At 40.2% G+C, this 23,781-nt stretch overlaps 1 protein-coding gene across 2 annotated transcripts in view; it reads right to left on the bottom strand.

Annotated features, from left to right (window-relative positions):
* The window catches only part of Ahcyl1 (adenosylhomocysteinase like 1), a 35,751-nt gene extending 12,500 nt beyond the window's left edge, over nt 1-23,251 (bottom strand). The window contains exons 1-2 of one of the 2 annotated variants that reach the window (XM_051177756.1): nt 22,854-23,251; nt 1,981-2,092 (exon numbers count right to left, since the gene is read on the bottom strand). In XM_051177756.1, coding sequence (XP_051033713.1) covers nt 1,981-2,092; nt 22,854-22,973 — 232 coding nt within the window. In that variant the 5' untranslated portion in view covers nt 22,974-23,251. The remainder of the gene's footprint in view (nt 1-1,980; nt 2,093-22,853) is intronic. The other variant, XM_051177755.1, reaches the window with a different exon arrangement.
* Between the last annotated feature and the right edge of the window lie 530 nt (nt 23,252-23,781).

Genomic DNA, 23,781 nt, shown 5'->3' with positions numbered 1-23,781 from the left:
AAAAGTCTATCAAGATGAGATAAAAGCTTCACATAAAATCTAAGTCCATTCTTCAGACAGATATGTAATAGGATGTACAATCACTCATCACTTCTCCAGTCATGTCTTTCCTCTCTGAACTCAATATTTTCCTGGTCAACATTCTGGACACTGGACTAAGGCTCTCTTATTGACTTCCATAGATATGTCCTCCAAAGGGGCAGAAGTCCAGGCAACACAAACACTACTACAGGCCATTTTCTCTTTGAAGTTCTGGTAGAATTCTGCACCGAAACCTCCATTTTCTCCACTCTGACAATTCAGTTCTGTAACTAAGCTTTTAAAAATGTTCTAATGGGTTTCTATAAGATGGCCATCAAAGGTCAGGTGGTGGTGGTGCATGCCTTTAATCCCAGCACTCAGAGGCAGAGGCAGGCGGATCTCTGTGAGTCTAAGGTCAGCCTGGTCTACAAAGTGAGTTCCAACACAGGTTCCAAAGCTACACAGAGAAACCCTGTCTCAAAAACCAAAAGCAAAACCAGCAACCAAACCAAACCAAACCAAAAAAGGCCATTAAGACCTTTGAAAACACTTCTTCACTCTTTCCATCTCTTTTTTCCTTCCAGAACTCATCCTCCCCCCCCCACATAAAATTTCCTTGTGTTTAACTATGACTGCTCTGCTTATCACACTACTTTAATATGTCACTTCAAGATACCTTTTCATTTATGATAGTCATTACATTTGGGATTTTTTCTTTCATGTTTTAGTCCCCATAGAATCCATACAACCATTTCTGTTAGTTTACCCTGCATACCTACATTTGTTCTTGTTTGCCTGTTCTGTCTATATTGATTGGGTTACCAGTGGCACAGGAAAGAGATAAAATTTCTTTGATGATTGCTTTTTTACATTCCTTAAACCTCATACCCAGCCCTTAAAGATAATAATACAATGCAAACAATACTGGTAAGAGATAATAAAGAGCTTTTCATACACAACCTTTATTAACTTTAATAGCAATCTGGAGCTTGGGCACACCTCTTAATCTTTTAACTATTTCTTTTGCTGAATGATGGAGTGGCATTAGACGCTTCTGTTCCCTCCAGTACTCATTTTCTATGGTTCAAAGCTTTTGTGAATGTATCTGTGTGTAGAGAAGTCAACCTCAGTTATTTCACTGTGGGTGCCATTCACCTTTTTTCTTTTTTTGACATAGGGTCCCTCACTGGGAACAGGAGCTCACTGATTAGGTTAGGACAGGCAGCTGGTCAGCCAGTGAACTCTAGGAATCTGCTTGTCTTCCCAGTACTGGGATTACAAGAATGTATCACCACACCCAGCTTTTTAGGTGGGTGCTGAAGATTGAACTCAGGTCCTTGTGCTTGCACAGTAAGTCCTTTACCACTAAGCCATTTCCCCAGCCTCTCAACAGCCTTTCCACTTACTTTCTAATACCTTCTCTGTGGCTGAGACAGCCACAATTTAACCAGAACAAAGACTTTCTACAGATGGCTAATACAGGAAGGGAGGGATTAGCTGGAGCCACATTACAGTGCTTTATTTACGTCTTCCCATTCCAGAAGTTAACAGGGGAAGATATATTAACATAAAGGGTAATCTTATAAGTAAAAGGAAACAAAATACTAGTTTTATTATCATAATTCAAGCAGTCTCACTTGACAAAAAGAAAAACACAGGTGGAAGGGTATATTTTGTACAAAGAACTTATGTTTAAAAGTACATTTCTTTTTAAATGCCAGTTCTGAAAGCCAAAATACCACTGATTCTCCCATTTGCTAATGTGGACATAGGAACTTCCCAGTACTACCAACAGGGCAATGGTCACAGACCACACAGAAACTGCCTGGGGAGAAAAGTTTCAACAAAGGCATCCTTAGCTACAAGTCTTTTTATGATGGATTTTTCACATTCTAAACAAGGGAAGAACACTAGGTAGTGAACAGGAAGAGAGAGAGAGGCCATGAAGTTCACACCTACCTGAACTGTAGCTGTCTGTGGAGGACTGTGAGATGGAGCGAGATAAAGATCTCCGGCCAGTCTTAGTAGGGAATTTGGTGAACTCCTGCATGTCATCAGCAAACTGGATTTGCTAAAAAATGGAAAGGTAAAAAGCTGAAAACTTAGTACAAGAGAATTCTATGGGTTTTATTTGTCATGTACACACATGGAGTCAGAGGACAAACTGTGGGAGTCAGTTCTCCCCTTCTACCATGTGGGGCCTGGGGACAGAAATTCAGTTGTCAGGCTTGGTGGCAGGCATCTTTACCCTCTGAGCCATCTTGTTGGCCCAGGGCCACACACTAACTTCCCTATAAGTCAACATTACCATGTAGTTCCCACTATGCCAGTAATTCTCATTACAAGGGAGGTGGGAAAGAGGCTGCTTTCTGACTTCCTTTAAAACACCAGCTACCATCACTTTCCAATTATTTCAGTGAGACTTGGGTTGGAAAGGGAGGAGGGCAATTCTGAAAAGCCAATTTATTTTAGTAACTGTACAATTTTATCAAATTTCATCCATTTCGTTAAGTTCAGTGAGACTTGGGTTGGAAAGGGAGGAGGGCAATTCTGAAAAGCCAATTTATTTTAGTAACTGTACAATTTTATCAAATTTCATCCATTTCGTTAAGTCTTTTCCTTCCCTTTTATATAACCTTAACACACTATCCTCTTTACCCTTTCACCCAGTTCTACCAGAAAACAGATATACAATCTCCTATCTGTTTTGGTCTCTAAATATAATTTCTTGTAATATATTCTTCTTCTGAATTTGGCTTTGCTTTTGGATAGAATGCCTAGCAATGGCAAAACACATTACAGTGTTAATATTGCAGTCCAGCTATGTATCTGTATTCCATAAAAACCAAAAACCAATGTAGTCTTACCAGAGTTTTCTATACCCAGTAATTTAAAATATCATAGTGACCCGATGAAAGAGGAGTTTAAAAACAAACGCTAAATCCTCTATTAATTAAATTCTAACTAATCAGAATGAATTTAAAAGGAAGAAGAAAAATAACAGCAAGTTTTAAAGGTCTCTGTAAGTAGAATAAATCAGAACTAGATGATTTCAGGATTTTTTTTTTTTTTTTTTTTTTTTAAAGACAATGTCTTTTTAAAAGACCTAGGCTAGCTCAGAACTCACAATTCTCCTGCATCAGCCAATAGCCTGGGTAGGGGTATGTGTCACCATATCAACACTGCAGAACACACAGACCACTGGCTTTAATAAATTGAAAATAGTTTGCAATCAATATTATTTATAAATAATGGATGAAAACATGGAATTCTATGGTTTAAACCAGTTGTTCTCAACCTTTTTAATGTTTCAACCTGTTTCTGCCTCTGGAATGCTGGGATCAAAGGTGTGTGCCACCACTGCCTGGCAGGAAACATACACTATTATAGGTGAAAACCTTTCCTACACAATACAACATAAACTTCCTGATCATTACCACTTCTAAGCTAGAAAGAGTAAACTAGGAACTGGAGCAGTGACTTGGTAGTTCAAAGCACTGGCTCTTCTTCCAGAGGACCTGGTTAGATACCTAGAACCCACATGGCAGCTCACAAGTCTGCCACCTGGGTGATCCTACTCCCTTTTCTGGTCTCTGAAGGCATTGAATTCACCTTGTGCAGACAGGCAAAGCAAAACACTCATCTACACAATAAGTTTAAAAGAGGAAAATCTGTATTAGTTACAGCTGCACAATCTTCTTCTGACGCATCTACCCTTTGCTGGGGCAGCACCAGATTGCAGTAAAAGAACCAAGCTTTGGTCTGTGGTTTGGTTTGTGGCCTTGGTCAGGCACTCAGTATGAAAAAAATGAAAAACAGAACTGCTAGGACTCTGTAGTCACACACAAAGTCGCAAACAAAGGGACACTAGTTTGTGTTTTCACCTTTCTTTAGTTAGTGTGTGTGTGTGTGTGTGTGTGTGTGTGTGTGTGTGTGTGTGAGAGAGAGAGAGAGAGAGAGAGAGAGAGAGAGAGAGAGAGAGAGAGAGAGATAGATAGATCAACTTCCTAACTAGCTTGGTTCCCCCCAAGAATGAATGCAGAGAACAGAATCAAATAGCAGGCCAGAGACAGAAACCCGGGTATACTTGTTTAGAACCCATCTTGGTTCAACATCTAACTGGGGAAACTTTTTCTGTAGGCAACTCTGACATAAGGAAGAGAAAGAATCCACAACCTGTTTTATTAAGCCTAAAAACATACTGAAGATATAAAGAACAACACATCCAGAAGCAAGGCAGGACCTCATACATGCAGGAAGGCATTTAATAAACATCTGCAGAATGAGTGAATCTTTAAAACTTCTTTCTCGTATAATATCAACTCAATCTTCAAAGACAAGTGACAATCACAAATCAAGCTGAGCCAGAATGTGATTGGCAAGTATCTTCACGCAGCCCAAGACAGTTTTTACTTATGTGTTAAAACCTTAATTTTAAGTACCTTAAATATCAAATGCACAACTGCTTTTCAAAAAGAAAAACAAACACAAAATGAAACCCTCAACTCACTGAGATGGCCACAATCAGCATTTGCCTTTTAAATAGGATTTCTAATTACTTGTTCACATGACTTCTCCAGTCAGCAAGATGTAAGGTAAGTCAAGGAGAGTTGACCAAAGCAAAGAGTTTCGCCCTAATATGCAGTTACTTTGGCAGTGAAAAAGTGCAATGAAGAGCCCGTCAGCGGCTCTTAACAGCTTCCAGAGGCAGCACTTCCTCCACCAGTCTTCCTGTTGTTGGCATGGGCAGCCTTTTCGGAAGCGCTCCCTTCTCCAGACTGTCAGATTCCCTCTCCTATTCATCTTTTTTTCAAAAGGTTCTGGGCATGTTTCCAGCTACCACCTACGTGGTGGTGAGGTGGGGGAGGGAACATTCAGTAACACTTGCAGATTTTTAGATAATATAGAGAAGCAGTTATAGCAAGCTAGAAATATTTCTTCAGCAACCTAAGAACTGAATTAATAGACATAATCTCTCCTCATATTAATAAAGCTCATCAGCAGCCTAAAGCTTAGCAAGATCTTTCCCATCTAAAGCCATGGCATAGTGGACAGCTGTCATACAAGGTGCCTCAGCAGCATGCAGATGCATGTTAACCCTGTCCTCTCTGCTACCCTCAACTACAAGCTGCAGAGACTTGTCTCATAGCAGCTGCTACAGAATGCTGTGGCTCTTCCAGTTTTGTCCAGAGTCTACCTCTACAGCTAGCAGCTGTTTCCCCTTGGAGGAAAGAATCCTTGCATGCTGTTCACCTTTATGCTGTAAATAAGGACACTGCTACCAAAAGCAATTTCTGGATGTCATAGTTTCTATCAAAACCAGATCTAACAGCAGCTTTCTGTTTGGGCTAGACGTGGTGTATTTCAGTGGAAAAATATGGTAATTTGTATAAAAGAAAATACAGACAATTGTCAAAGTATGGTTTATATTACTTTTTATCATCATGATTTCACTGGTGTTTCTCCAAATCTAAAACTTTAAGGAATACTAATTCAAACATAAGGTAGCAAGTATAGGGAAGGGAAGGAAGAAAAATAGACAAAGTGCCCAAAGTACTATACAGTTCCACTCTTATACTAACAGCACATCTGAGAAAGGCTAGGTTACATTGACCCATTTTCCAAACAGCACATCCAAATACAGATGTCTACTTGCTGTGCCTTAAAAACACAATTAAATATCAGACCAGTATAGTGTGCTATTTTAAAACACTACTTATGATGGTTATCTGACTTCTGTCTAATACTGAGAAAGCTCTTAGGAAAAGCTTGAGCCAATAATTTGGGTACTTTACATATTCCACTTAGAGGTGGGTGTGGTGAGAGCTACAAGAATGATACAGAACTTACCTTACCAAGACAAAGGAACACAGGCAACCCCAAAAATTATAAACCTCAAGAGAAAAATAATTGTAACTGTCTAATTGATCTGAAATTTTTTACCATCAGAAACTGAGTTTACTTCTGAAAATGTATGACCTACACACTCATAAGCAAATAGCTCAGCTATCTTTCCTCCTTCCCATATACCTTATTCAAAGTTTCCTTCTTTCTGTTGAATTAAAAGAAATTAAAAGCTACCAGAACCATACTATGACCCTATGGTTAAGTGACAATGATCAAGACAATATACACAGTGCATTCTATTCTTTTAGTCAACATAGTCCCTTGTCATTAAGTACCTATGCCACTTTAGGAGAGATATATGTAAGAAATAAAGCTCTCTAAAATCTGTATATGGCTCTAACAAATGCTAACAGATGGCTTTGTAGTGAACTACTACTCCTCTACAAACACGCTGAATACCATATACACTGTAAAGACTGAAGTCTATTTATTGTATCCTTAAAATCCAATTAAATTTCAGGCCAGTTTGAGGTGCCTTTTTAAAGCAGTTTTTCAAACAGCTTAGTAGGTATGATGACTCTCTTCTATGCCTTAATGCGGGTCCTCCAAAATTTAGAGGTTAGGCCAGACATCTTATTAACCTTGTATTTCACATGCCTATCTAACAGCCTTTAATTTCCTTAGAAAGGTTTCCTCCTAGGGGTGAAGAATTAGACTCCAAGGTAAACAGCAAGTACTAGGAAAACAAATCATTAAGGTAGCATACCTGAGATGTCATGGAAGGACCAGTCTTCCTTAATATTGAGATTATTTGCGAGTTCAGTATCCTCTTCTGGTTTTCTGAGACATTTAAAAACATATGTTCTATCCCACTGCCTTTCTCTGGCATGTTGTGCACAGAATTTTGCTGTTTAGAAATTATGGGTAACATATTTCTTAGGTAACAGCACTGAACCAAAAAGACTATCAGAAACTAGAACCTTCCCGCAAGTCTTCCTGCTAATTCATTTTTTTTTACATGTCTACTCCCAGGTACTCCTTTCTCAGAGGAAGGATACAAGATCATGACAGTAAATACAGATGCAGCCCCTTTTCTTGACTCTTAGCAGAGATCTCTCTGATTTGCATTCTAGATGTATCTAAAGAAATAACAAGAAACACCAATTCTGTGAAACAAGAAATACCCCACCTACCTCAATAAGATAAAAGTAGTTTCCTAAAGAAGGGTCTTTTCTTTCTAATACCCTGACCTCAAACACATCCACCAGAGAATAAGGATCTAAAAGGACCATCTTTGGGCTACAGAGCCTAACTGGATACCTTCAGCCTCTTCTTCCATTTCTTGGTGCAGAGACCAGTTTCTGAGACTCAGTGGGTTTTTGGCTGCTCCCTGTCTTCCTTCTGTCTCAAGTTTCTTAAGTTCTCAGTCTCCCCAGATGAGGTCTGAGTTTTTAGGAGGGAGTGGGTGGGCAGGCTGACTAATCACAACACACATCTCCTTCCTCCATTTACCCTTCTGTGTCTCAATAGTCACCAATAACACACACTGCTAGAGTCCAATTACACACTCAGACAAAATATCTCTTTCATGGGACTCAATGTGATGCTGTTGGTTTGAGGAAGGAGGAGGTACTATCAGGTCCACAAGGCCAAGTCACTGAAACCATAAGAGGCAACACTTAAACAATTCCCAAAGCACAAGTGGTTTCATCGTTGGCCACTATCCCTTTTCTTCAAGAAACAACTTTTCATTGGCCTCTATCATTTCCCCTAAGAGCTGCAGTCAACCCAGGGACTGCCAACCTGAGGTAAAAATAGCAAGTTAATGGCTTTTTATTTTGTGGTTTTTGAAGGAGATGTTAAGTAGCATAGGGACAGGTTCCTAATCTAAAAAAGTCACAATTTACAACCTAAGGTAAAACACATTCAGACCAAGTTTCCATGTCTACTTAGCCTACTACTGTGTAATTGCCTTACCTTCATATCATGCTAGCCTACTCTCTGCTCATTGTCAACACCTGGCACTTTTATATTTTAGAAGAAAACTAGCACAGGTAACTGTAGAACCTTGGTTCGCTAGAACATACCTATTACTTAAGTAACATGTTAAAAAAAGCTGTTTACCTACCTCTCCCAGCACCACCGCTAACTTTTTTATTTCCCCAAATCTATTATCATTTCTAACACAGAAGAACACTATAATAAATGTTTAAATACTCTTGAACTAGAAAGGAATCTTTAATTTTTTCATGTGGCGCGTGCACACACACACACACACACACACACACACACACACACACACACACACTTTCACATACGAATGTAAAAACAGAAAAGGTTACAAACATGAAAATTCCAGTAAGTTCTTTGGAATTCATTCAAGAGTAAATAATAAATACACTCTCCTAACAAACCTGAATGCCATTATAAAACTTAACAATAAGCCAAGTGTAGTGGTGCACGTCCTTAATTCCAGAACTTGGGAGGATGAGGCAGATGGATCTCTTCTTTTCAGCCTGGCCTACATTGTGAATTTCAGAACAGCCAGAGCTACATAGTGAGACTTTGTCTCAAAAGAAAAAACAAACAAACAAAAAACCCCCTAAAGACTATTAGTAGTAATTCTACAAATTAAAAAGCCATTCTATTTATTACTACTATGCATGATGTGCATGTGAGGCAGGATACTCATATGACATAGAACACAGTAGATATTTATGGAGCTCATTTTTTTCTCCCTTTCACTTCTATGTAATTAGAGGTAGGTGAGCTTATAGGCCAAGTAGCTTGGCACATGCAGCAGTGAACAAATACTACTGGGAAGTAAGGACTGACACCTGTGGCTGTCCAATGACTTACACACCTGTGCCACAGTGCATACAAACACATAGGTAAAGAGATTTTCATGCAGCTCTTTTTGTCCTTACAGTACATTTCATGAAGGATGTACAGTTCAAGTACTATATACTGGGACCTGCACAACCAATCTGATACATTAGCTTGGATCTGCTGTTTTAGTTGGGTTCATTTCTGTCCTCATCTATTTAATCTTATTGGTGCATAAAACAGATACAACTCGACATACACAACTCTGTGTATTCAGAGTCTGACTTTCATCCACACTATTTTCAGTGGCTTTTGTATGTTTTCATCTTGGCTTTCTTCTAACAAATACATATTTACATTCTCAATTTCTTTCTCTTACTTTTTCAAAAGATAACAAGCTACAATATTCTGCACAGTCTGCTCCCTACCCTGGAAGTCATTTTATTTAGATTCATAGAGCGTGTAATAAAAATCAGGTCAGAGGAAACTTATGTCAGCATATACCCATGATCCCAGCTGAGGCAGGAGGACCACAAATTTCAGGCTACCCTGGAAAGGTCAAGCCAGATTACTATATTCACCTTTCCCCCCCCCCCCTATGTAGTTCTTCATTCTAATGACATCTGTAAATTAAACTGGCATATCCTACTGCAAGGTATGTGGAGAAGCTTTTATTTATTTATTTTTAAAGAAGAGGAAAACTTGTCAACTGCTTACAAACAGGCTTATCTGTATACTTCCACAAATGTCTATAGGAAGAAAATTTAACGTGAAGTACACAAATAGTGGATAGATCTAAAAGGATTGTCATTTAGCTCTCTTGTAACCTAACAAGAAGGTAAGTAATATCTAAAAACAAAATTTCCTTCCTTGGTCTGCAAGTACAGCTTATGTGAGGTTTAAAAACCAATTATATTTTAATTTCATGCATTTGTTCAGTGAGTAAATAAATCACACCATGAGTCAGCTCAGCATCTGGGAAGACTAGACTATGTCTAACTGGAGATGAAAGAAATAGAAAGTCTTTGCAAAGTAGAGTATGAGTGTCAGACTATAAGCAGCTACCACCATGTGGCAGTCAAGCTGATGACAACTAATGCTTTGAACACTGGGCTAACAAGACAGGACCCGTATCATTTTTCTCTTTTTAAGTTGCCATCCTACAGTTGTTTCCCATAAGCTCATAGGCTCAAGAGAAGGAAAAGCTATCTAAACAACAAAATGAATCAGACTTCTGGGATCTATGTTAAATAGTAACTATGTAGCAATAGCAATTATTTCTAAAGGAGTCAATGGGACCTTTCACAGTCCATTCTGTAATCCAGTTACATGTTTTCAAGTTGAAAGGATAAAGTGAAACCTCTACAAATCAGGTGATTTTAGTTTCCATCCTTCAAGTTTACATAAAAATTTTAGTATGAAACTCCTACCTATGTGTGTGGCTCCCAAGAATAGAGAAAGCTGAAAAGGACTGTCAATTGCAGCTTCTCTGGAGTTGTGGAAAACAAGAGTTACCTATCACTCCAGGATGAATAATGTGCAATTTGCCATCCAGTCTATCTTCAAAGTCAGCACATGCAAGTTTAGGTTTTTCTGAGCCCTTGCCTTCTGCAGTCATTTCCTAACCAGTGAAGTGCACAGGAACACAAAGATCAAGTTCTTGCTAATACCACACAGCAAAACAAAATCAAAATTAGATTTCATTTGAGAGCTAATTTTCTTCAATAAGTAACACCACTAGGAAATCAATAAATAATTTTCATTTAAAAAAAAAATCCTGATATACAAAGAACACTAGAACAGTTTTTTTTTTTTTTAAAACTAAAATGTTGATGAGAAAGGAAGTTTAAAATCTACATGTACTAGTATGTTAAACAACAAAATCCTGAATATTGGGTGGTGAGATGGTTCCATGAGTAATGGTGACTGCCACCAAGTCTGACAGAGCAGAGTTCAATCCCAGGACAAACATGGTGGATAGAACTGATTCTTCAAGTTGTCCTTTGACCTCTACATGCACATTTACTCACATACATACAAAAACAAAAAAATCCCAAACAAACCACAAGCTCAGTAGCCGATTCCTGCTTTTGGAACTGGGTAGGAAAAGCAGCTGCCTACTATTTTTTTTTTTTTTAACTTTTATTTTATGTGTATTGGTGTTCTGCCTGCATGTATATCTGTGTGAGGGTGTCAGATCTTGGAGTTACAGAGTTGTGAGCTGTCATGTGGCATGCTGAGAATTGAACCCTGGTCCTCTGGAAGAGCAGTGGGTGCTCTTAACCATTGAGCCATCTCTCCAGATCATAAGATTTTGTTTTTCCAGACAGGGTTTCTCTGTGTAGATTTGTAACCAGGCTGGCCTAGAACATACAGAGACCTGTCTGCCTCTGCCTCCTGGGTGCTGGAATTAAAGGCATGTGCCAACACCACCGAGCAGCCTCCTACTGTTTCAGGGGCTAGTCTACTCAAGACTGGTTGCAGGAAGGCTTGTGGAGAATAAATATCAGAACAAATGTAAGCTCCAGGGAAGGTAAACTGTTCTTCAGAAGCTACATTTTGCAATAAAGGACAGAAACAAAAAAATATATGATGTCTAAGTTGCTAATGCCCTGCTATTGAGATGCTAGTGTGCAGAACAGCAAGGTTTAAACTCTATGGAGGCAAAAAGCTCTGGTCGGATTCCCAATTCCTCTGACTCCTTGTTCCAGAGTGAAAGACAATGTATGAACAATCCAAAGCTGACCACTTACTAAGTTAATTTCCTATTTATATCACAGCCATCTGTCTTTGTACAGGGAGGATTTCTAATTGGCATGGTTAAAACTACTGATTTGTGAATGTATGGGAAGGAGGTTTACCTGAGAAACTCACTATTTTCAGGAGGAGGTCCATACTTTAAATAAGCACCAGATACGTATTTTAAATGTATTTTTTTAAAAAAAGAATTATCCAGTGGGTGATCATATCTTTAATGCTAGCACTTGGGAAGCAGAGGCAAGTGGATCTCTGTGAGTTCGAGGCCCCTATAATTGTTACACAGAAAATGCCTGTCTGAAAAACAAAAAACAAACAAACAACAACAAAAATATTCAGTGCTGGATAGTATTTTTCTTTTAAATATTAACATTTAGCACAGAGAACATGTCCTGAAATTGAAAAGGTTCTTTTTACATCGTAATCTATTGCCTGAAAAGTACCCTGTTCAAGCCACTTTCAATCTTAAAATGTTCCTGAAAGATCCAGCAACATTAAATTTTCACAATATGAAAAGTTACACTGATGGGCACGCACCTTTAATCCCAGCACCAAGGAAGCAGAGGCAGGCAGATCTGTGGAGTCCCAGGACAGCCTGAACTACACATTAAGTTCCAGTGGGAGCTATAATGTGAGACCCTGTCTCAAAAAAGTTATATTCCCTTTGGGTAAGGTTAAAAAAATAAAAAATGAATTCTTACTTCCTAATATCACACTTCCACAGAACCCCATCTAAAAAGTATTGTAAGCTCTAGGATAAGTTCTCAACCTTCCTAATGCTGTGACCCTTTAATAATGTAGTTCCTCATGTTGTGGTGACTCCAACCATAAAATTATTTTTGTTATTACTTCATAACTGTAATTTTGCTACCACTATGGGTTGTAATGTAAATATTTGTGTTTTCTGATGGTCCTATGTAACTCCTGTGAAAGTCATTCTACCTCCAAAGGGGTCTCAACCTAGTTCTAGGAGTATGTCCTCACACTGTCTCAACAGAACAGCTAAGCAGTGTGCTAGAAAATTTCACAAAATGAAACTGAGATGGTTATTTAAACTGGCATAGTAATCTCTTGACAATGTGTACAAATATCAAAGAATCACATTATACCTCTTAAATATATATACTTTTACCAATTATATCTTTTTTTAATTTTTATTTACTTATTTTATTGCGTATACAGTGTTCCATCTGCATATTTGCCTACACACCAGAAGAGGGCACTGGATCTCATGACAGATGGTTGTGAGCCACCATGTGGTTGCTGGGAATTGAACTCAGGACCTCTAGAAGAGCAGCTAGTGCTCTTAACCTCTGAGCCATCTCTCCAGCCCCCCAATTATATCTTTTAAAAGCTGAAAAAATTTGATGAAAAAAAATAAGACTGAGTGTTGGATTTAACTACATACCTTTACAGGCTGAATAGAACGGTAAAATAGATTTTTGAAGCCCCAGGAAGTAAGACTTAAAGATCCTTTGGTCATTAAAACAAGATTTATTTTTATGTGTATGAACAGATGTAGGCCTTGGATCCCTTGGAGCTGGCTGTTGAGAGCTGCCTGACTTAGGCACTGGGAATGGAATGCCTGTCCTCTGGAAGAACACAGAATAAATGCTTGTGATTGCTGAGCCATCACTCCAGCCAGTAAGGAAAGATAACTGATCTATGATTATATCCCTTCAGCTTTAATGCATCACTAAGCAAACCATGGACTATCCTTATGTTAACACCTGGCTTCCTGTTGTCCCACAGGAAAAGTTAGAACTGGTACCAACTAGAGCTTTCTGACTTCTCTGGGAAGAGACGAGACTCTATTAATGGGACCTGAGTCTATATACAAAATTAGCTTGGGGGCTGGGAGGTGTGTGTGTGTGACTGGAGAGATGGTTCAGCTGTTAGGAGCACTGGCTGCTCTTCCAGAGGTCATGAGTTAGATCCCCAGCAACCACATGATAGCTCGCAACCATCCGTAATAAGATCTGGTGCCCTCTTCTGGCCTGCAGGCACACATGCAGACAGAACACTATATATGTAATATATATATATTACATATACACACACTGTGATAATTAGCCCCCCCCCCTTATTCGGTAGTCTTTCAGTATGGGTATGGAAAGTTCTCAAGACAATAAAGGGAAAATAATCCTGTAAAAATCCTTCAAGAAAAGGACATCTTGGGCTGTGGTGACCCTAACATCAGCATTCAGAGAAGAAAAAGGCAGAAAAATCTCCAGCTTCAACTGGACTCCTTTTTCAGGGCCCCAAAGGAGTTCCACCCTTGCTCTTGCAGTACTTAGCCAGAGGCAGGCCTGGCCATTTTTTCAGGTCAAACACCAGAGCTGTAGTAACACTGGCATTAGCTAGTAACAAGGCTCATGACTTAATCAACTGTCTTCCTAAGCTCTGCCTTTTCTCCCTAATACATACTTCTGAACTTTCTTTCTTTAGTTATTTTTGTAACTCCTCAAAGATCAACTATACTCTTCTGTGCTTTTCTTCTTAAGTCAGAATTTCACCAAAATGTTTCTCAAAAACCTTTAAGATACTATTATTTTCAGTCTAGGAATTCATAATATAAACTAACAAGTTTAACTTCTCATATTCTGACTTGACCATCCAGAAACTAAAGGTAAGGATATGTACAAAATGTTGGAATTATCTAGTATTTCAAAAATAATTTAGACTGGAGAAATGGTACTGGCTTAGAGAAGCCTGGTGTTCCCTGTTTTTCTATAGTTACCCTCCAGCAATCTTTTGTAAATGGTCTTCCTGTTTGGATGAAGACTGTTTAGGAGATTAAAGTCCAAAGAACATAGCTCAGGGCTTCCTTTGACCCTAACACATCCTCAATTTTAGATCAGCAACCATTCCAGGTGCTTAGTCTGGGTCCATGGATAGGCTTCAGGTTGACAAAGTTCCTATACACAAACTGTTTCTACAGGACGTATCTGTAGCTGTGTCCAGCACAGGTCCTGTGACAGGAGTCACACTCAAAGTTGACTCGATAGGCTCCTTGATTTATGCTCTAGACTTAACTCTGAATGTGAGAAAAGCAGCTGTAGGTAATTTTTTATTTACTTGTTTGTTTTTGAGACATGGATTCTCTGTGTAGCCCTGGTTGTCCTGGAACTCTCAATAGACCAGGATGGCCTAGAACTCACAGAGATCCACCTGCCTCTGTCTCCTGAGTGCTAGGATTAAAGGCATGCACCACCACTGCCAGGCTGGAGAAGCTACTTTTAATACCAACTATACTTGTCAGTACAAACAATGCACCTGATAGATTCATTAGCGGTAAGGAGAACATGACCAACTATCTAAACAAGACAGAGACTGGGTTTTGCTTTGTTTTGTTTTATTTTTGAACAAGATTTAGTTCAAATTTAGTAAAAACTGGCAATATACTCTCATTCCAATCATGCCCAGAACTCTGCTAATCCCCTCTATGGGATCAGAAAGGAATGTGCATAATTATGAGTTCTATATTCCCCAAATAGAAAAAACAAGGGCTAAGATTAATTTCATCAATCAACCATTTCCAATTATAATCCGGCAGATGGGGGACTTCTCAACACAGGTGCTTTCTATCTACTCTTTATAACCTGCAAGCATCCTTTACCTCACACTAAGAACCAAGTCTTTGTCAACCTCAACTTACTCCCAACTGGCAAATAAGAACAGAAACCACCTCCAGAGTAATGTTTCTTCCTGGGAAATACTGGAGAAGGGGTATAGTGAGGTCAGCCCCTCTAGGATTTGTTTTTTCTTGGACTTAGCCTACAGTTTATTACAGTGAGAACATGATGTACCCAACCAACTTAGTATCTTTCTGTTACAACCCTGAAGCAAACAGATTCTACAGCAGCTACAAGGCTGTTACCAAGGCCACTGTATTGATCAGTGTAATTAAGATTCACAATTCATCAAGTCCAGCACAAGAAGCCAGCTGGGTCACTCTCTTCATAATAAGCCAACACTGGGAATCTTCCTGTCTTGCTTGCTAAGAAGTACTGATGCTGGCACTAAAAACTCAAGTACTGAATTAGAAGCTGGAACCACCTGTACACTGACAGGAAACTGAATCTGTTACCAGAGCAACTGCACATATCAGCCATCTCCACAAAGCACTTATTTCATCTTCTAAAACAGGGAATTGTGACAGTCTCCCTCTCTCCCAAATCTTGCCAAATTTGCACACTTTACAGAAATATCACAGAATTTAATGGCAATCAGAACCAGAGCTCATGATTAGGACAGCACAGGCTCCATACCCAGAAGACTGTAATTCTAAAGGTGTGTTTCAAAGACAATGTACATCAGGTTTTTGGGTGTCAAGTTCACCTTTGGTTCAGCCTGATAGACAGCCAGCACTGTAGAGTAAGAAAGTGGGGAAATTCATTCAGCATCTCCAGCAAGGCTATTAATACTTTTCGAGCCCTAACATACACTCTAAATCCAACTGTTCAACTCTTCATTATTCTTCAAACTTGCAACGCTCTAGGGCAAAGTCCCAGTTCCTTAAATCCAGGACACCAGTTCCAACTATGAACAGAGGGTCCTCAGTGCTAAAGACGTAAAATGCATCCCTCATTACATCCCAGGATATGTTTCCATGCTATTAAGCTGATGAGTGAGGAGGCCATGTACTGTGTATTCTTTTTCTCCTCTCACCTCCCATTTCTGGCATTAGAAAGAGCTCTCCTAAATGAGTGGAAAGTTTCATTAAGTTCCCCCCTGCTGTCCCTAGTTACTGCTTTATCCATTCATAAGGGAGGTATAAGTTAGTAAAACATAGGTCTGGCCAGAGGAAAGGGAAATCAAGTCAGTCACCACATGAGTCCAACTTACTTTCTCCTGGGGACAATCACTTCACAGTATTTGATTCAATAAACATTCAGACACTACACAAGACATTATGTGTAAAACATGGTCTCTGATCTCAAGAAACGCTATCTAAAGAAAACAAAGGGTAAGATTTAGATTGCATCAGCTCAGACTTTAAATAGTTTGAAAAGTTTCCTATGAAGCATAGTAGGGCTGAGCCTGTACACACCCAAAGGTGCTGAAATGTTGGTTCCTGTGTGTAAAGGGTTCTGAGTTATACTCTCAAGGCAACAGTGAGTACCCTGGGAAGGAGAGAGGATGGTAACACCACCACCTCACTTTATTTCAAACTACAAGAACAAGTACCATCTAGAAACCTAAAAAAAAAAAAAAAAAAGAGGAAGCAGATTCTAGATCTGTAAAGAAAGGAGGTAACTATTCATAGAAATCTGACTATTTAAAGCAGGGTTTTAAAGTCGGGATCTGTAAATGAGTTCCAGGCAGCACTAATAAAACATAGACACAAATGTGTTTCTGCGCTCCTCTGAACTTTCCTAAGGACAGAAATTATGGTTTCATGAAATTCTTCAAAGATTAAGACTCACAAGATTAAGAACAATTATGCACAGCCTCTAATGCAGCAACTACTAAAGGCATTTCCTCAGACACACCAAAGTGAGATCGGTTTCAATTCTCTGCCATCCACACACTCTGTATGTAGTTACCACTCTAGACTTAGAACCACAGATGAGGGTTTCCATTTTGAAAATACAAAATAAACTTCTTTTCTACATCTTCAACATTAAAAACTGAGTCCAAATGAGTTTTCCTTATGGTTTTCTAAGGAAGTAGATGAGGTATAGTTGTTGAAAGAAAGCAAGAGCATGAGAGAGCGAGGGACAGAGAGAGCATCAGAATTTCTGACATGTCACAGTCCAAAAGCTTGGCCTTGAGGTCAAGCCAGTTGTGGGAATAAAGATAAAGTAATTCCCATAATACCTATGGAAACTTGTGCCCTGAAGGTTTACTATAATGTAATTATAGTACTAGAAGTACTAGAAGAGTTAGAGCCAAATACTGAAAACAGAGCTTTATAAATCTTGTCACGGCCCAAAACATAGTATGAACAGCTTCATTCAGGTCAAAGTCAATGAAAGTTACTGAAATCTCCTCCAGTCCTTCAATTCCTTTACTCTGCCACTTCACATCTAGCCTAGCACACAAAGAACAGGGCACCATTGTGGATTAGCACAAGAGCATTCTCCTTGGCACGCTGAGACCCACTGGCTTGTTGGGATTTCACTGTAGCCTTCCAGGTACAGGGAAAGAGAGAAAAGCAAGTAATAGAGCATGCTTTACTAAGCCATAATCCTTCATGTTGTAAAGAATTAAGGTTTGAGGCAGGTCCAAGACAACAGCATTAAACAGCAAGTCATTCAACTAAATTATTTCATGATAACACAAGTGAATACTAGGTGTTCATTTTAAAAGAGGAAACTGGCTTGAGCTGGTAGAAGGGAGCACATTCAACCCAGAAAGCCCCCTCCCCCAAATTACATAGTCATGTTAACAGGTGTTTGAGACTTTCGCAGAAAGAAAGCAGAAGTGTACCCAAAGAGTTGTACAAACATGGTTTTGTGAAAGTTCTTTTCCTACCTCTACTCTGGAATTCCATAAATCACCTATTACTAGTAGTAATTTTGTGTCTGCTTTGGGTAGTGAATGATTAAGTCCCATTATATACCACTAGGTATATAACTTGCATGTATCCTGAGATTAAAGCACTGATCTTATATCTTTGGACAAACTGATCAGAAATAGTAACAAATCTGAGTCTCAACAGAAGTGTGGGTGTTCCACTTAGTTCTGTAGGTGCTGTGGAGCAAAGGGTACATATTTCTGTGGAAAAACTCAAAATCACAGTTTAAAAGTCTTTCTGTTTCATGTAATTCAAGGGTTCTACTTTGGAAAGATCCTCAAAATCATTACCAAAAAAAAAAAAAAAAAAAAAAAAAAAAAGAGCCCCTCTGGACCCCTTGCTACCCAATGCTTGTACTAAGTTTATACTTGATAATCACACATTGCACACATTCATAGCTACACAGATGGGTTTGACATGCCTGATGTAATCACTGCTTCAAACATCTTTTTTAAAAATAAGTTGACAAGAATATATAATGAATAATATATTGGATCTAGGTGACACCCTTCTGGTGGATCCAAAGAACATTTATTTTCTATTTGTTTTTGTTTTAAGAGACACGATTTCTCTTTGCAGTCCATGTTGGCCCTGAACTTATGGTCCTCTCATCTTAGCCTTTTGAGTGCTAGGATTATAAGTGTACACCAACCATATTTATAATTTTACCAGCCAAAGATGTAAGCAATGAACCTATTACAAGTTAAATGTCTAAAGGTCAGAACAAATTAGAGTGTATCTAAGGAAATCAAACCATGTAAGAGGAGGAACCATTGTCTCTGGAGAAACTGGGGGAAAGTCTTCTGGACTGGGGCTATAGCTCTATGGCATGGTACTTGTCTACCATATCTAAAGTTCTGGGTTCCATCCCTAGGAATTCAAAACAAAAAATCTTATTTTCCTGACTCCTAGTCAAAGGCTGCCACTAATAAAGCAGCTGCTTTAAAGAGACTTGACAACATGAAGATGAGACTTAATCCCAGCACTATGGAGGCAGTGGCAGGTGGAGCTCTGAGTTCAAGCAGCCTGTCTAGAGAGGATAGCCAGGAATACACAGGAAAACTCTTGTCTCAAAAAACAAAACAAAACTAAACTAAAATCCTTAAAGCTGAGAAATGGCAACCAATCAAATTTCTTCTTGACGACTTTGAGGAGCACTGGTAATAAAACCTACAGAACAGCATGAAGACTGTATCATAAGATAATTAAAGAGAAAAGGAGCATCCTGAACTTTTCCTCTTGCGTTTACTGGGCTCTGCTTGGTGTGATGAACTAACACTACATACATGCACAAAAGTAGTTTAATATGCCACTCAGCAGAATTCCTTCCTCCTCAGATTTCAGAAATTCAGAGAATGATAAATATTCTGATGGGTATTTAGAGAAACATATCTATCATAGGAGATTTCATCAATAAATTGGAGATTTAGGTTTATTCTATGAAAAAACAACAAACTGACACAAAGTCAATTTCTGAAGTTCTGAAAACAGCTACTGTCTCTGCAAAAATGTAGTAGATCTATTTGATTCGAATAACTGCCAGCACTTCTTATAACTCAAGGACTCCTATCTCACTTCAAGCTTTCCTTTCCATACTACCTAAAACCACTGAAAGTTGTGAATAAGTTTTACCATGTGAGTTATACATCAATCAATGTGGCCCCATGAAAACTTGCCTTTATAATTCTGGGTCAGAAAAACATGTTTTCTATTATTTCTCATGTCTACGGAGGGACATGTTCTTAGGGATGTTAGGATGTTTATATGGAGTTGCTTGTGATAATATCACTAATTATCTTAGCCTTCAAGGATAACAATTTCCCTCATTATTTCTGAAGTTTTATCTTCCCTATTGTATAGTATTTATGACCCCCTACAAGCTACCTCAAATGCTCACTGAAAATAGGGAAAAGACCCAGCAAGATGCTCAGCAGGTAAAGACATTTTGCTGTCAAACCTCACAACTTGAGTTTGATCCCTTACATGTAGTAAAAAATTTTTAAAGAGGAAATAAAATATACTTTAAAAATTTACTGTTGGCCAGGGATTGGTGGCACATGCCTTTAATCTCCAGCACTTGGGAGGCAGAAGCAGGAGGATCTCTGTGAGTTCCAGGCCAGCCTGGTCTACAGAGTGAGTTCCAGGATAGGTTCTAACTCAATACAGAGAAACCCTGTCTCAAAAAAAACAAACCAAACAAAAAACCCCAAAACAAAACAAAAAAATTACTATTGTTATCTAACTTCGAATATCTCTAGCTTCACCTATTCCAAATAGGCACTTATTAGGCAAATGTTGAAACTAAGGCACACAAATTATTCACTTAAGGGAATACCAATTAATAGCAGCTTCTTGAACAGTAACTGTTTCAAGTCTTAAATCAAACCGACAAGCCCTGTAATATCCACAGTGCCGGGTAGACACTTCAGGGTACAAAACTGGTTATCATTATAGTTGAATACTAAGATACATATGCTTCTACAAGGGCTGTACCTCAAACAAAGCACACAATAAATAAAAGCTGGCAAGATAAGTACACTAGGACCTGATCTTATTGAGAAGCACTGAAGTCTTTGGCCCTAGAAATGCTCTCAATTCCATGGGGCCTCAAGAATGGGAGTGAACTAAGAGTTACTTGGTTGAGTCAAGCTGAAATCCTCATGGGTGAAGGACTACACCATTTCAAAGATGCCTTTTTCTCACACTATTCAGTATCATGCCAAGCTCTTTTCCACCCTAACCTTTCCCATAGTTTGTCACATTATCACCACATGGAAGAGGTACAGAAGTGACCTAAGTCATAAGTCCAACTGAAGGGGGAATAAAAAAAAAAACAAAACCAGATTACCTAGAATTTACTATATGACCTTGACTAGTCCTAAACTGGTCCATTAATTAAATACCTGTTATTATTATTAAGAAAAGGGCAATTAGTCATCATAATGCATTTTAATACAAGTACAATGTAAATGCCACACACTAAAGTTCAAAGAACAAGATTAATAACATGGAGACACACATACTAGCAAATAGAAACTTTCAACAGGGTCTTCCCACACTCTTGGCAGACTTGCTTGTTTTAGCTAATGTGGGTCTCTAAAGTCATTAGCACTTGGCTTCGCAATAATACTCATTTGTGTTGTTCCTTTCAGGAAGGAAAGGGAATATTTACTGCTTGTTGGCATTAGGCATTTCAGTTGCTGGTTAGCCAGATTGGCAATTAACAATTGAGTACTATATGCAAGGTACAGAGTTAGGTTCCACGGACATAATGGTAAACAAGAGTCCTTGCCTCTAGTAGTTTACAATGTATAAAGTATACAGTTTACAATGTATACAGATTTTAGCTTATCAGTATTGCCTTGCAAGAATATAGTTACACTGAAATAATGGAAAGGAACAATAAAAATACTCTTAAGTACCTAGACTAAAGGAGGTAGGTTTATGGTAAGAGATAAGAGTCAGAGGGATTAGGCTATCAGGGTTTCCCCATTCTTTCCCTTAACTCATCTGAGGTTCTATGCTTAAGCATTTTGCTTGTAAGAACTCTAACTGTGTGTCCAAATAGTGCAGATTGCAAAAGATCACTTCTTCAACAAGATAGTCTGAGGAATGAGAGCACTAAAAATGAGGTCAACTGGATCCCTTTAAGATCAAGGAACCTTCCATAACCTTTTAAAGGCACTACTGGTAGCAATCTTAATTTTGTGAGAAAACAGAGATAAAGCACACAGGGGTGACTTCTCTTTCTAGACCTGTCTATTAATTAGTTTCCTGGAGCGGGGTAGGAAGCCCTCTCAGGCACTTAGAACATCTTAACTAGTTCAGGTGTGGGAACCTCGGGGGTTAACTACCCCTAAAAACCTTGCTGTACTGAATTTATAAGAACCCTAAATCCCAGCAAATACTGTAGGCACAGTTAGCTTTGAAATGATTTTATACAAGAGGGAAATACTTGTCCTGATTTTCATCGGCTTCAGAAGGAATGTTTAACAGAAAACACTGGGGATCTCATTCCCACCACCAACCAAGAGCGCTAGTTAGACTCAGTCCTCTTTAGATCACCTTTTCCAAGAGCAGTATAAGGATGTCCTTTGGGCTCCAACCCACAGCACAATAGGCTGAACTTGTTCTGCTTCAGTAAGTGCAGTAAAGAATGAGCAATCATTTCTTACCACCCACCTCTCCAACCCACCCAAGCTTCTTTCTGAAGGGATGGCTAAATGATCTATTCACATGACTGGGATCAACCTGCATCCATGACATCGTCTACTGTTACCAACCCCTCAATTTCCCTTTCTTGCACACTTCCAAGCAACTGGAAGACCGGAAGACAAAAATCATTTTATAGCCTTCAGCTGCATTAAAAAAAAAAAAAAAAAAAAAAAAGCCAGTTCATACAGTCTTTCCTCTTGCCTCTAAGCTATCACGCAGTTGTTGGTTAAACGGCCAACGCTCCCCAAGAGATGCCTTGAAAAAGCACTGCCCGATTCCCCACTTACTTAAGGGGAAATTTCCTGCACAGCCTCATCCCCTGGAGAGGTCACAGGGGTCGGCTGAGTCTTACCCCCCCCCCTCCCGCCTCAATCTCTTTCTCAAGGCCCTCCATCCAGGAAAAAGTCAGCAGCAAATGAAAGGCCTGGCCCTGTCGGGCTTCAGAAAGATCCAGGAGGACTCCGGCCGAGGGACAAAGAAAAGCGAGGTCAGAGCGGCCTCTTCGGCCTCAGATAGGCCCACAGCCGCTCACCGGCCACCCTCTACATCGTGACAGTGGTCCCCGAGCACCCCAACCCGTAGCCCGAAGTCCCGAACTACCCGGGCCCGGGGCTTGCTCGCGCCCCTTCCACGAGGGCCCCCGCCGCCACCCAGAGCCCCGCACCTTCTTGGGAGCCTTGGTGACTGTGGCCATGAAGGAGTACTTCTCAGCGTCCTCGATCTCCTTGGCCTGTTTCAGCTCCTCCCCGACACCGGGCAGCGGCATCGCGTCAGGCATCGACATCCCCCGGCCGGCCCGGCCCGCGGCTAACCCGCCGCCCCCGCCTCTTCCCCTCACGGGCGCCCGCCCGTCCGCGCGGCGCCCTCGGCCACGCGCTCGCCCGCCTTCCCGCCAGGCCCCGCGCCGAGCTGCTTGTGCTTCCGAAGGCCTGTGACCCGCGTGCCTCGTCGGCTCCGCCGCACAAGACTGCCGGACAGCGACGGCGGCCACAGAAGAACCAGGAGCAGCAGCGCGCAGCTCCGACCTGCCCGCGCAGCAACCTCCGCCGCACGCAAGCACGCACGCAAAGTAAGGGTAGAGGGCGGAGACGCCACGTCAAGTACTGGCAGGCCCAAGGAGGGTGGGGAAAGAGGCCGAGAGAATTGGAGCGGTCTGGTGACGTCACCAAGCTGGGCCGGGCCGCGAGAACTGTCCTGCCTCCTTTCTTGCTCCTGGATGGTGAGCTTTCCAGAGTGAGTTGTACCGTGTACGCCGCCAGGTGGCGCCATCAGCCCTATTGAGCCATGTGTGGTTCCTATGAAGATGCCGCAGGACTGAGCGGCCTTGGACTACTGAATGAATTCCCCAGGAGACCTTGGGGTAGGGAGGTGGCCCTGGACGAGGTTGGGGTGGGGGATGGAGAGGAGGGTGTATAAAGAGCGATGCTTGGGAGCATAGGCCAGAGTCCCGCAGGACACATCTAATGACCTTTCCTGGGACAGTCTTCTCACTCAGCCCACACCATGTCTGGATCCTTTGGACCAGAAGCCCAAAGTGTTTGCTTTTTGACTTCATAGGGGGGCAGAACAAGCTGAGAGCAGTCTGATTTCTA

The sequence above is a fragment of the Phodopus roborovskii genome, unplaced genomic scaffold (genome assembly GCF_943737965.1).
Source record: "Phodopus roborovskii unplaced genomic scaffold, PHOROB, whole genome shotgun sequence".
Lineage (NCBI taxonomy): Eukaryota > Metazoa > Chordata > Mammalia > Rodentia > Cricetidae > Phodopus > Phodopus roborovskii.
Note: the sequence above shows the minus strand (reverse complement) of the source record. Positions and strands in the feature narration are given on the sequence as shown.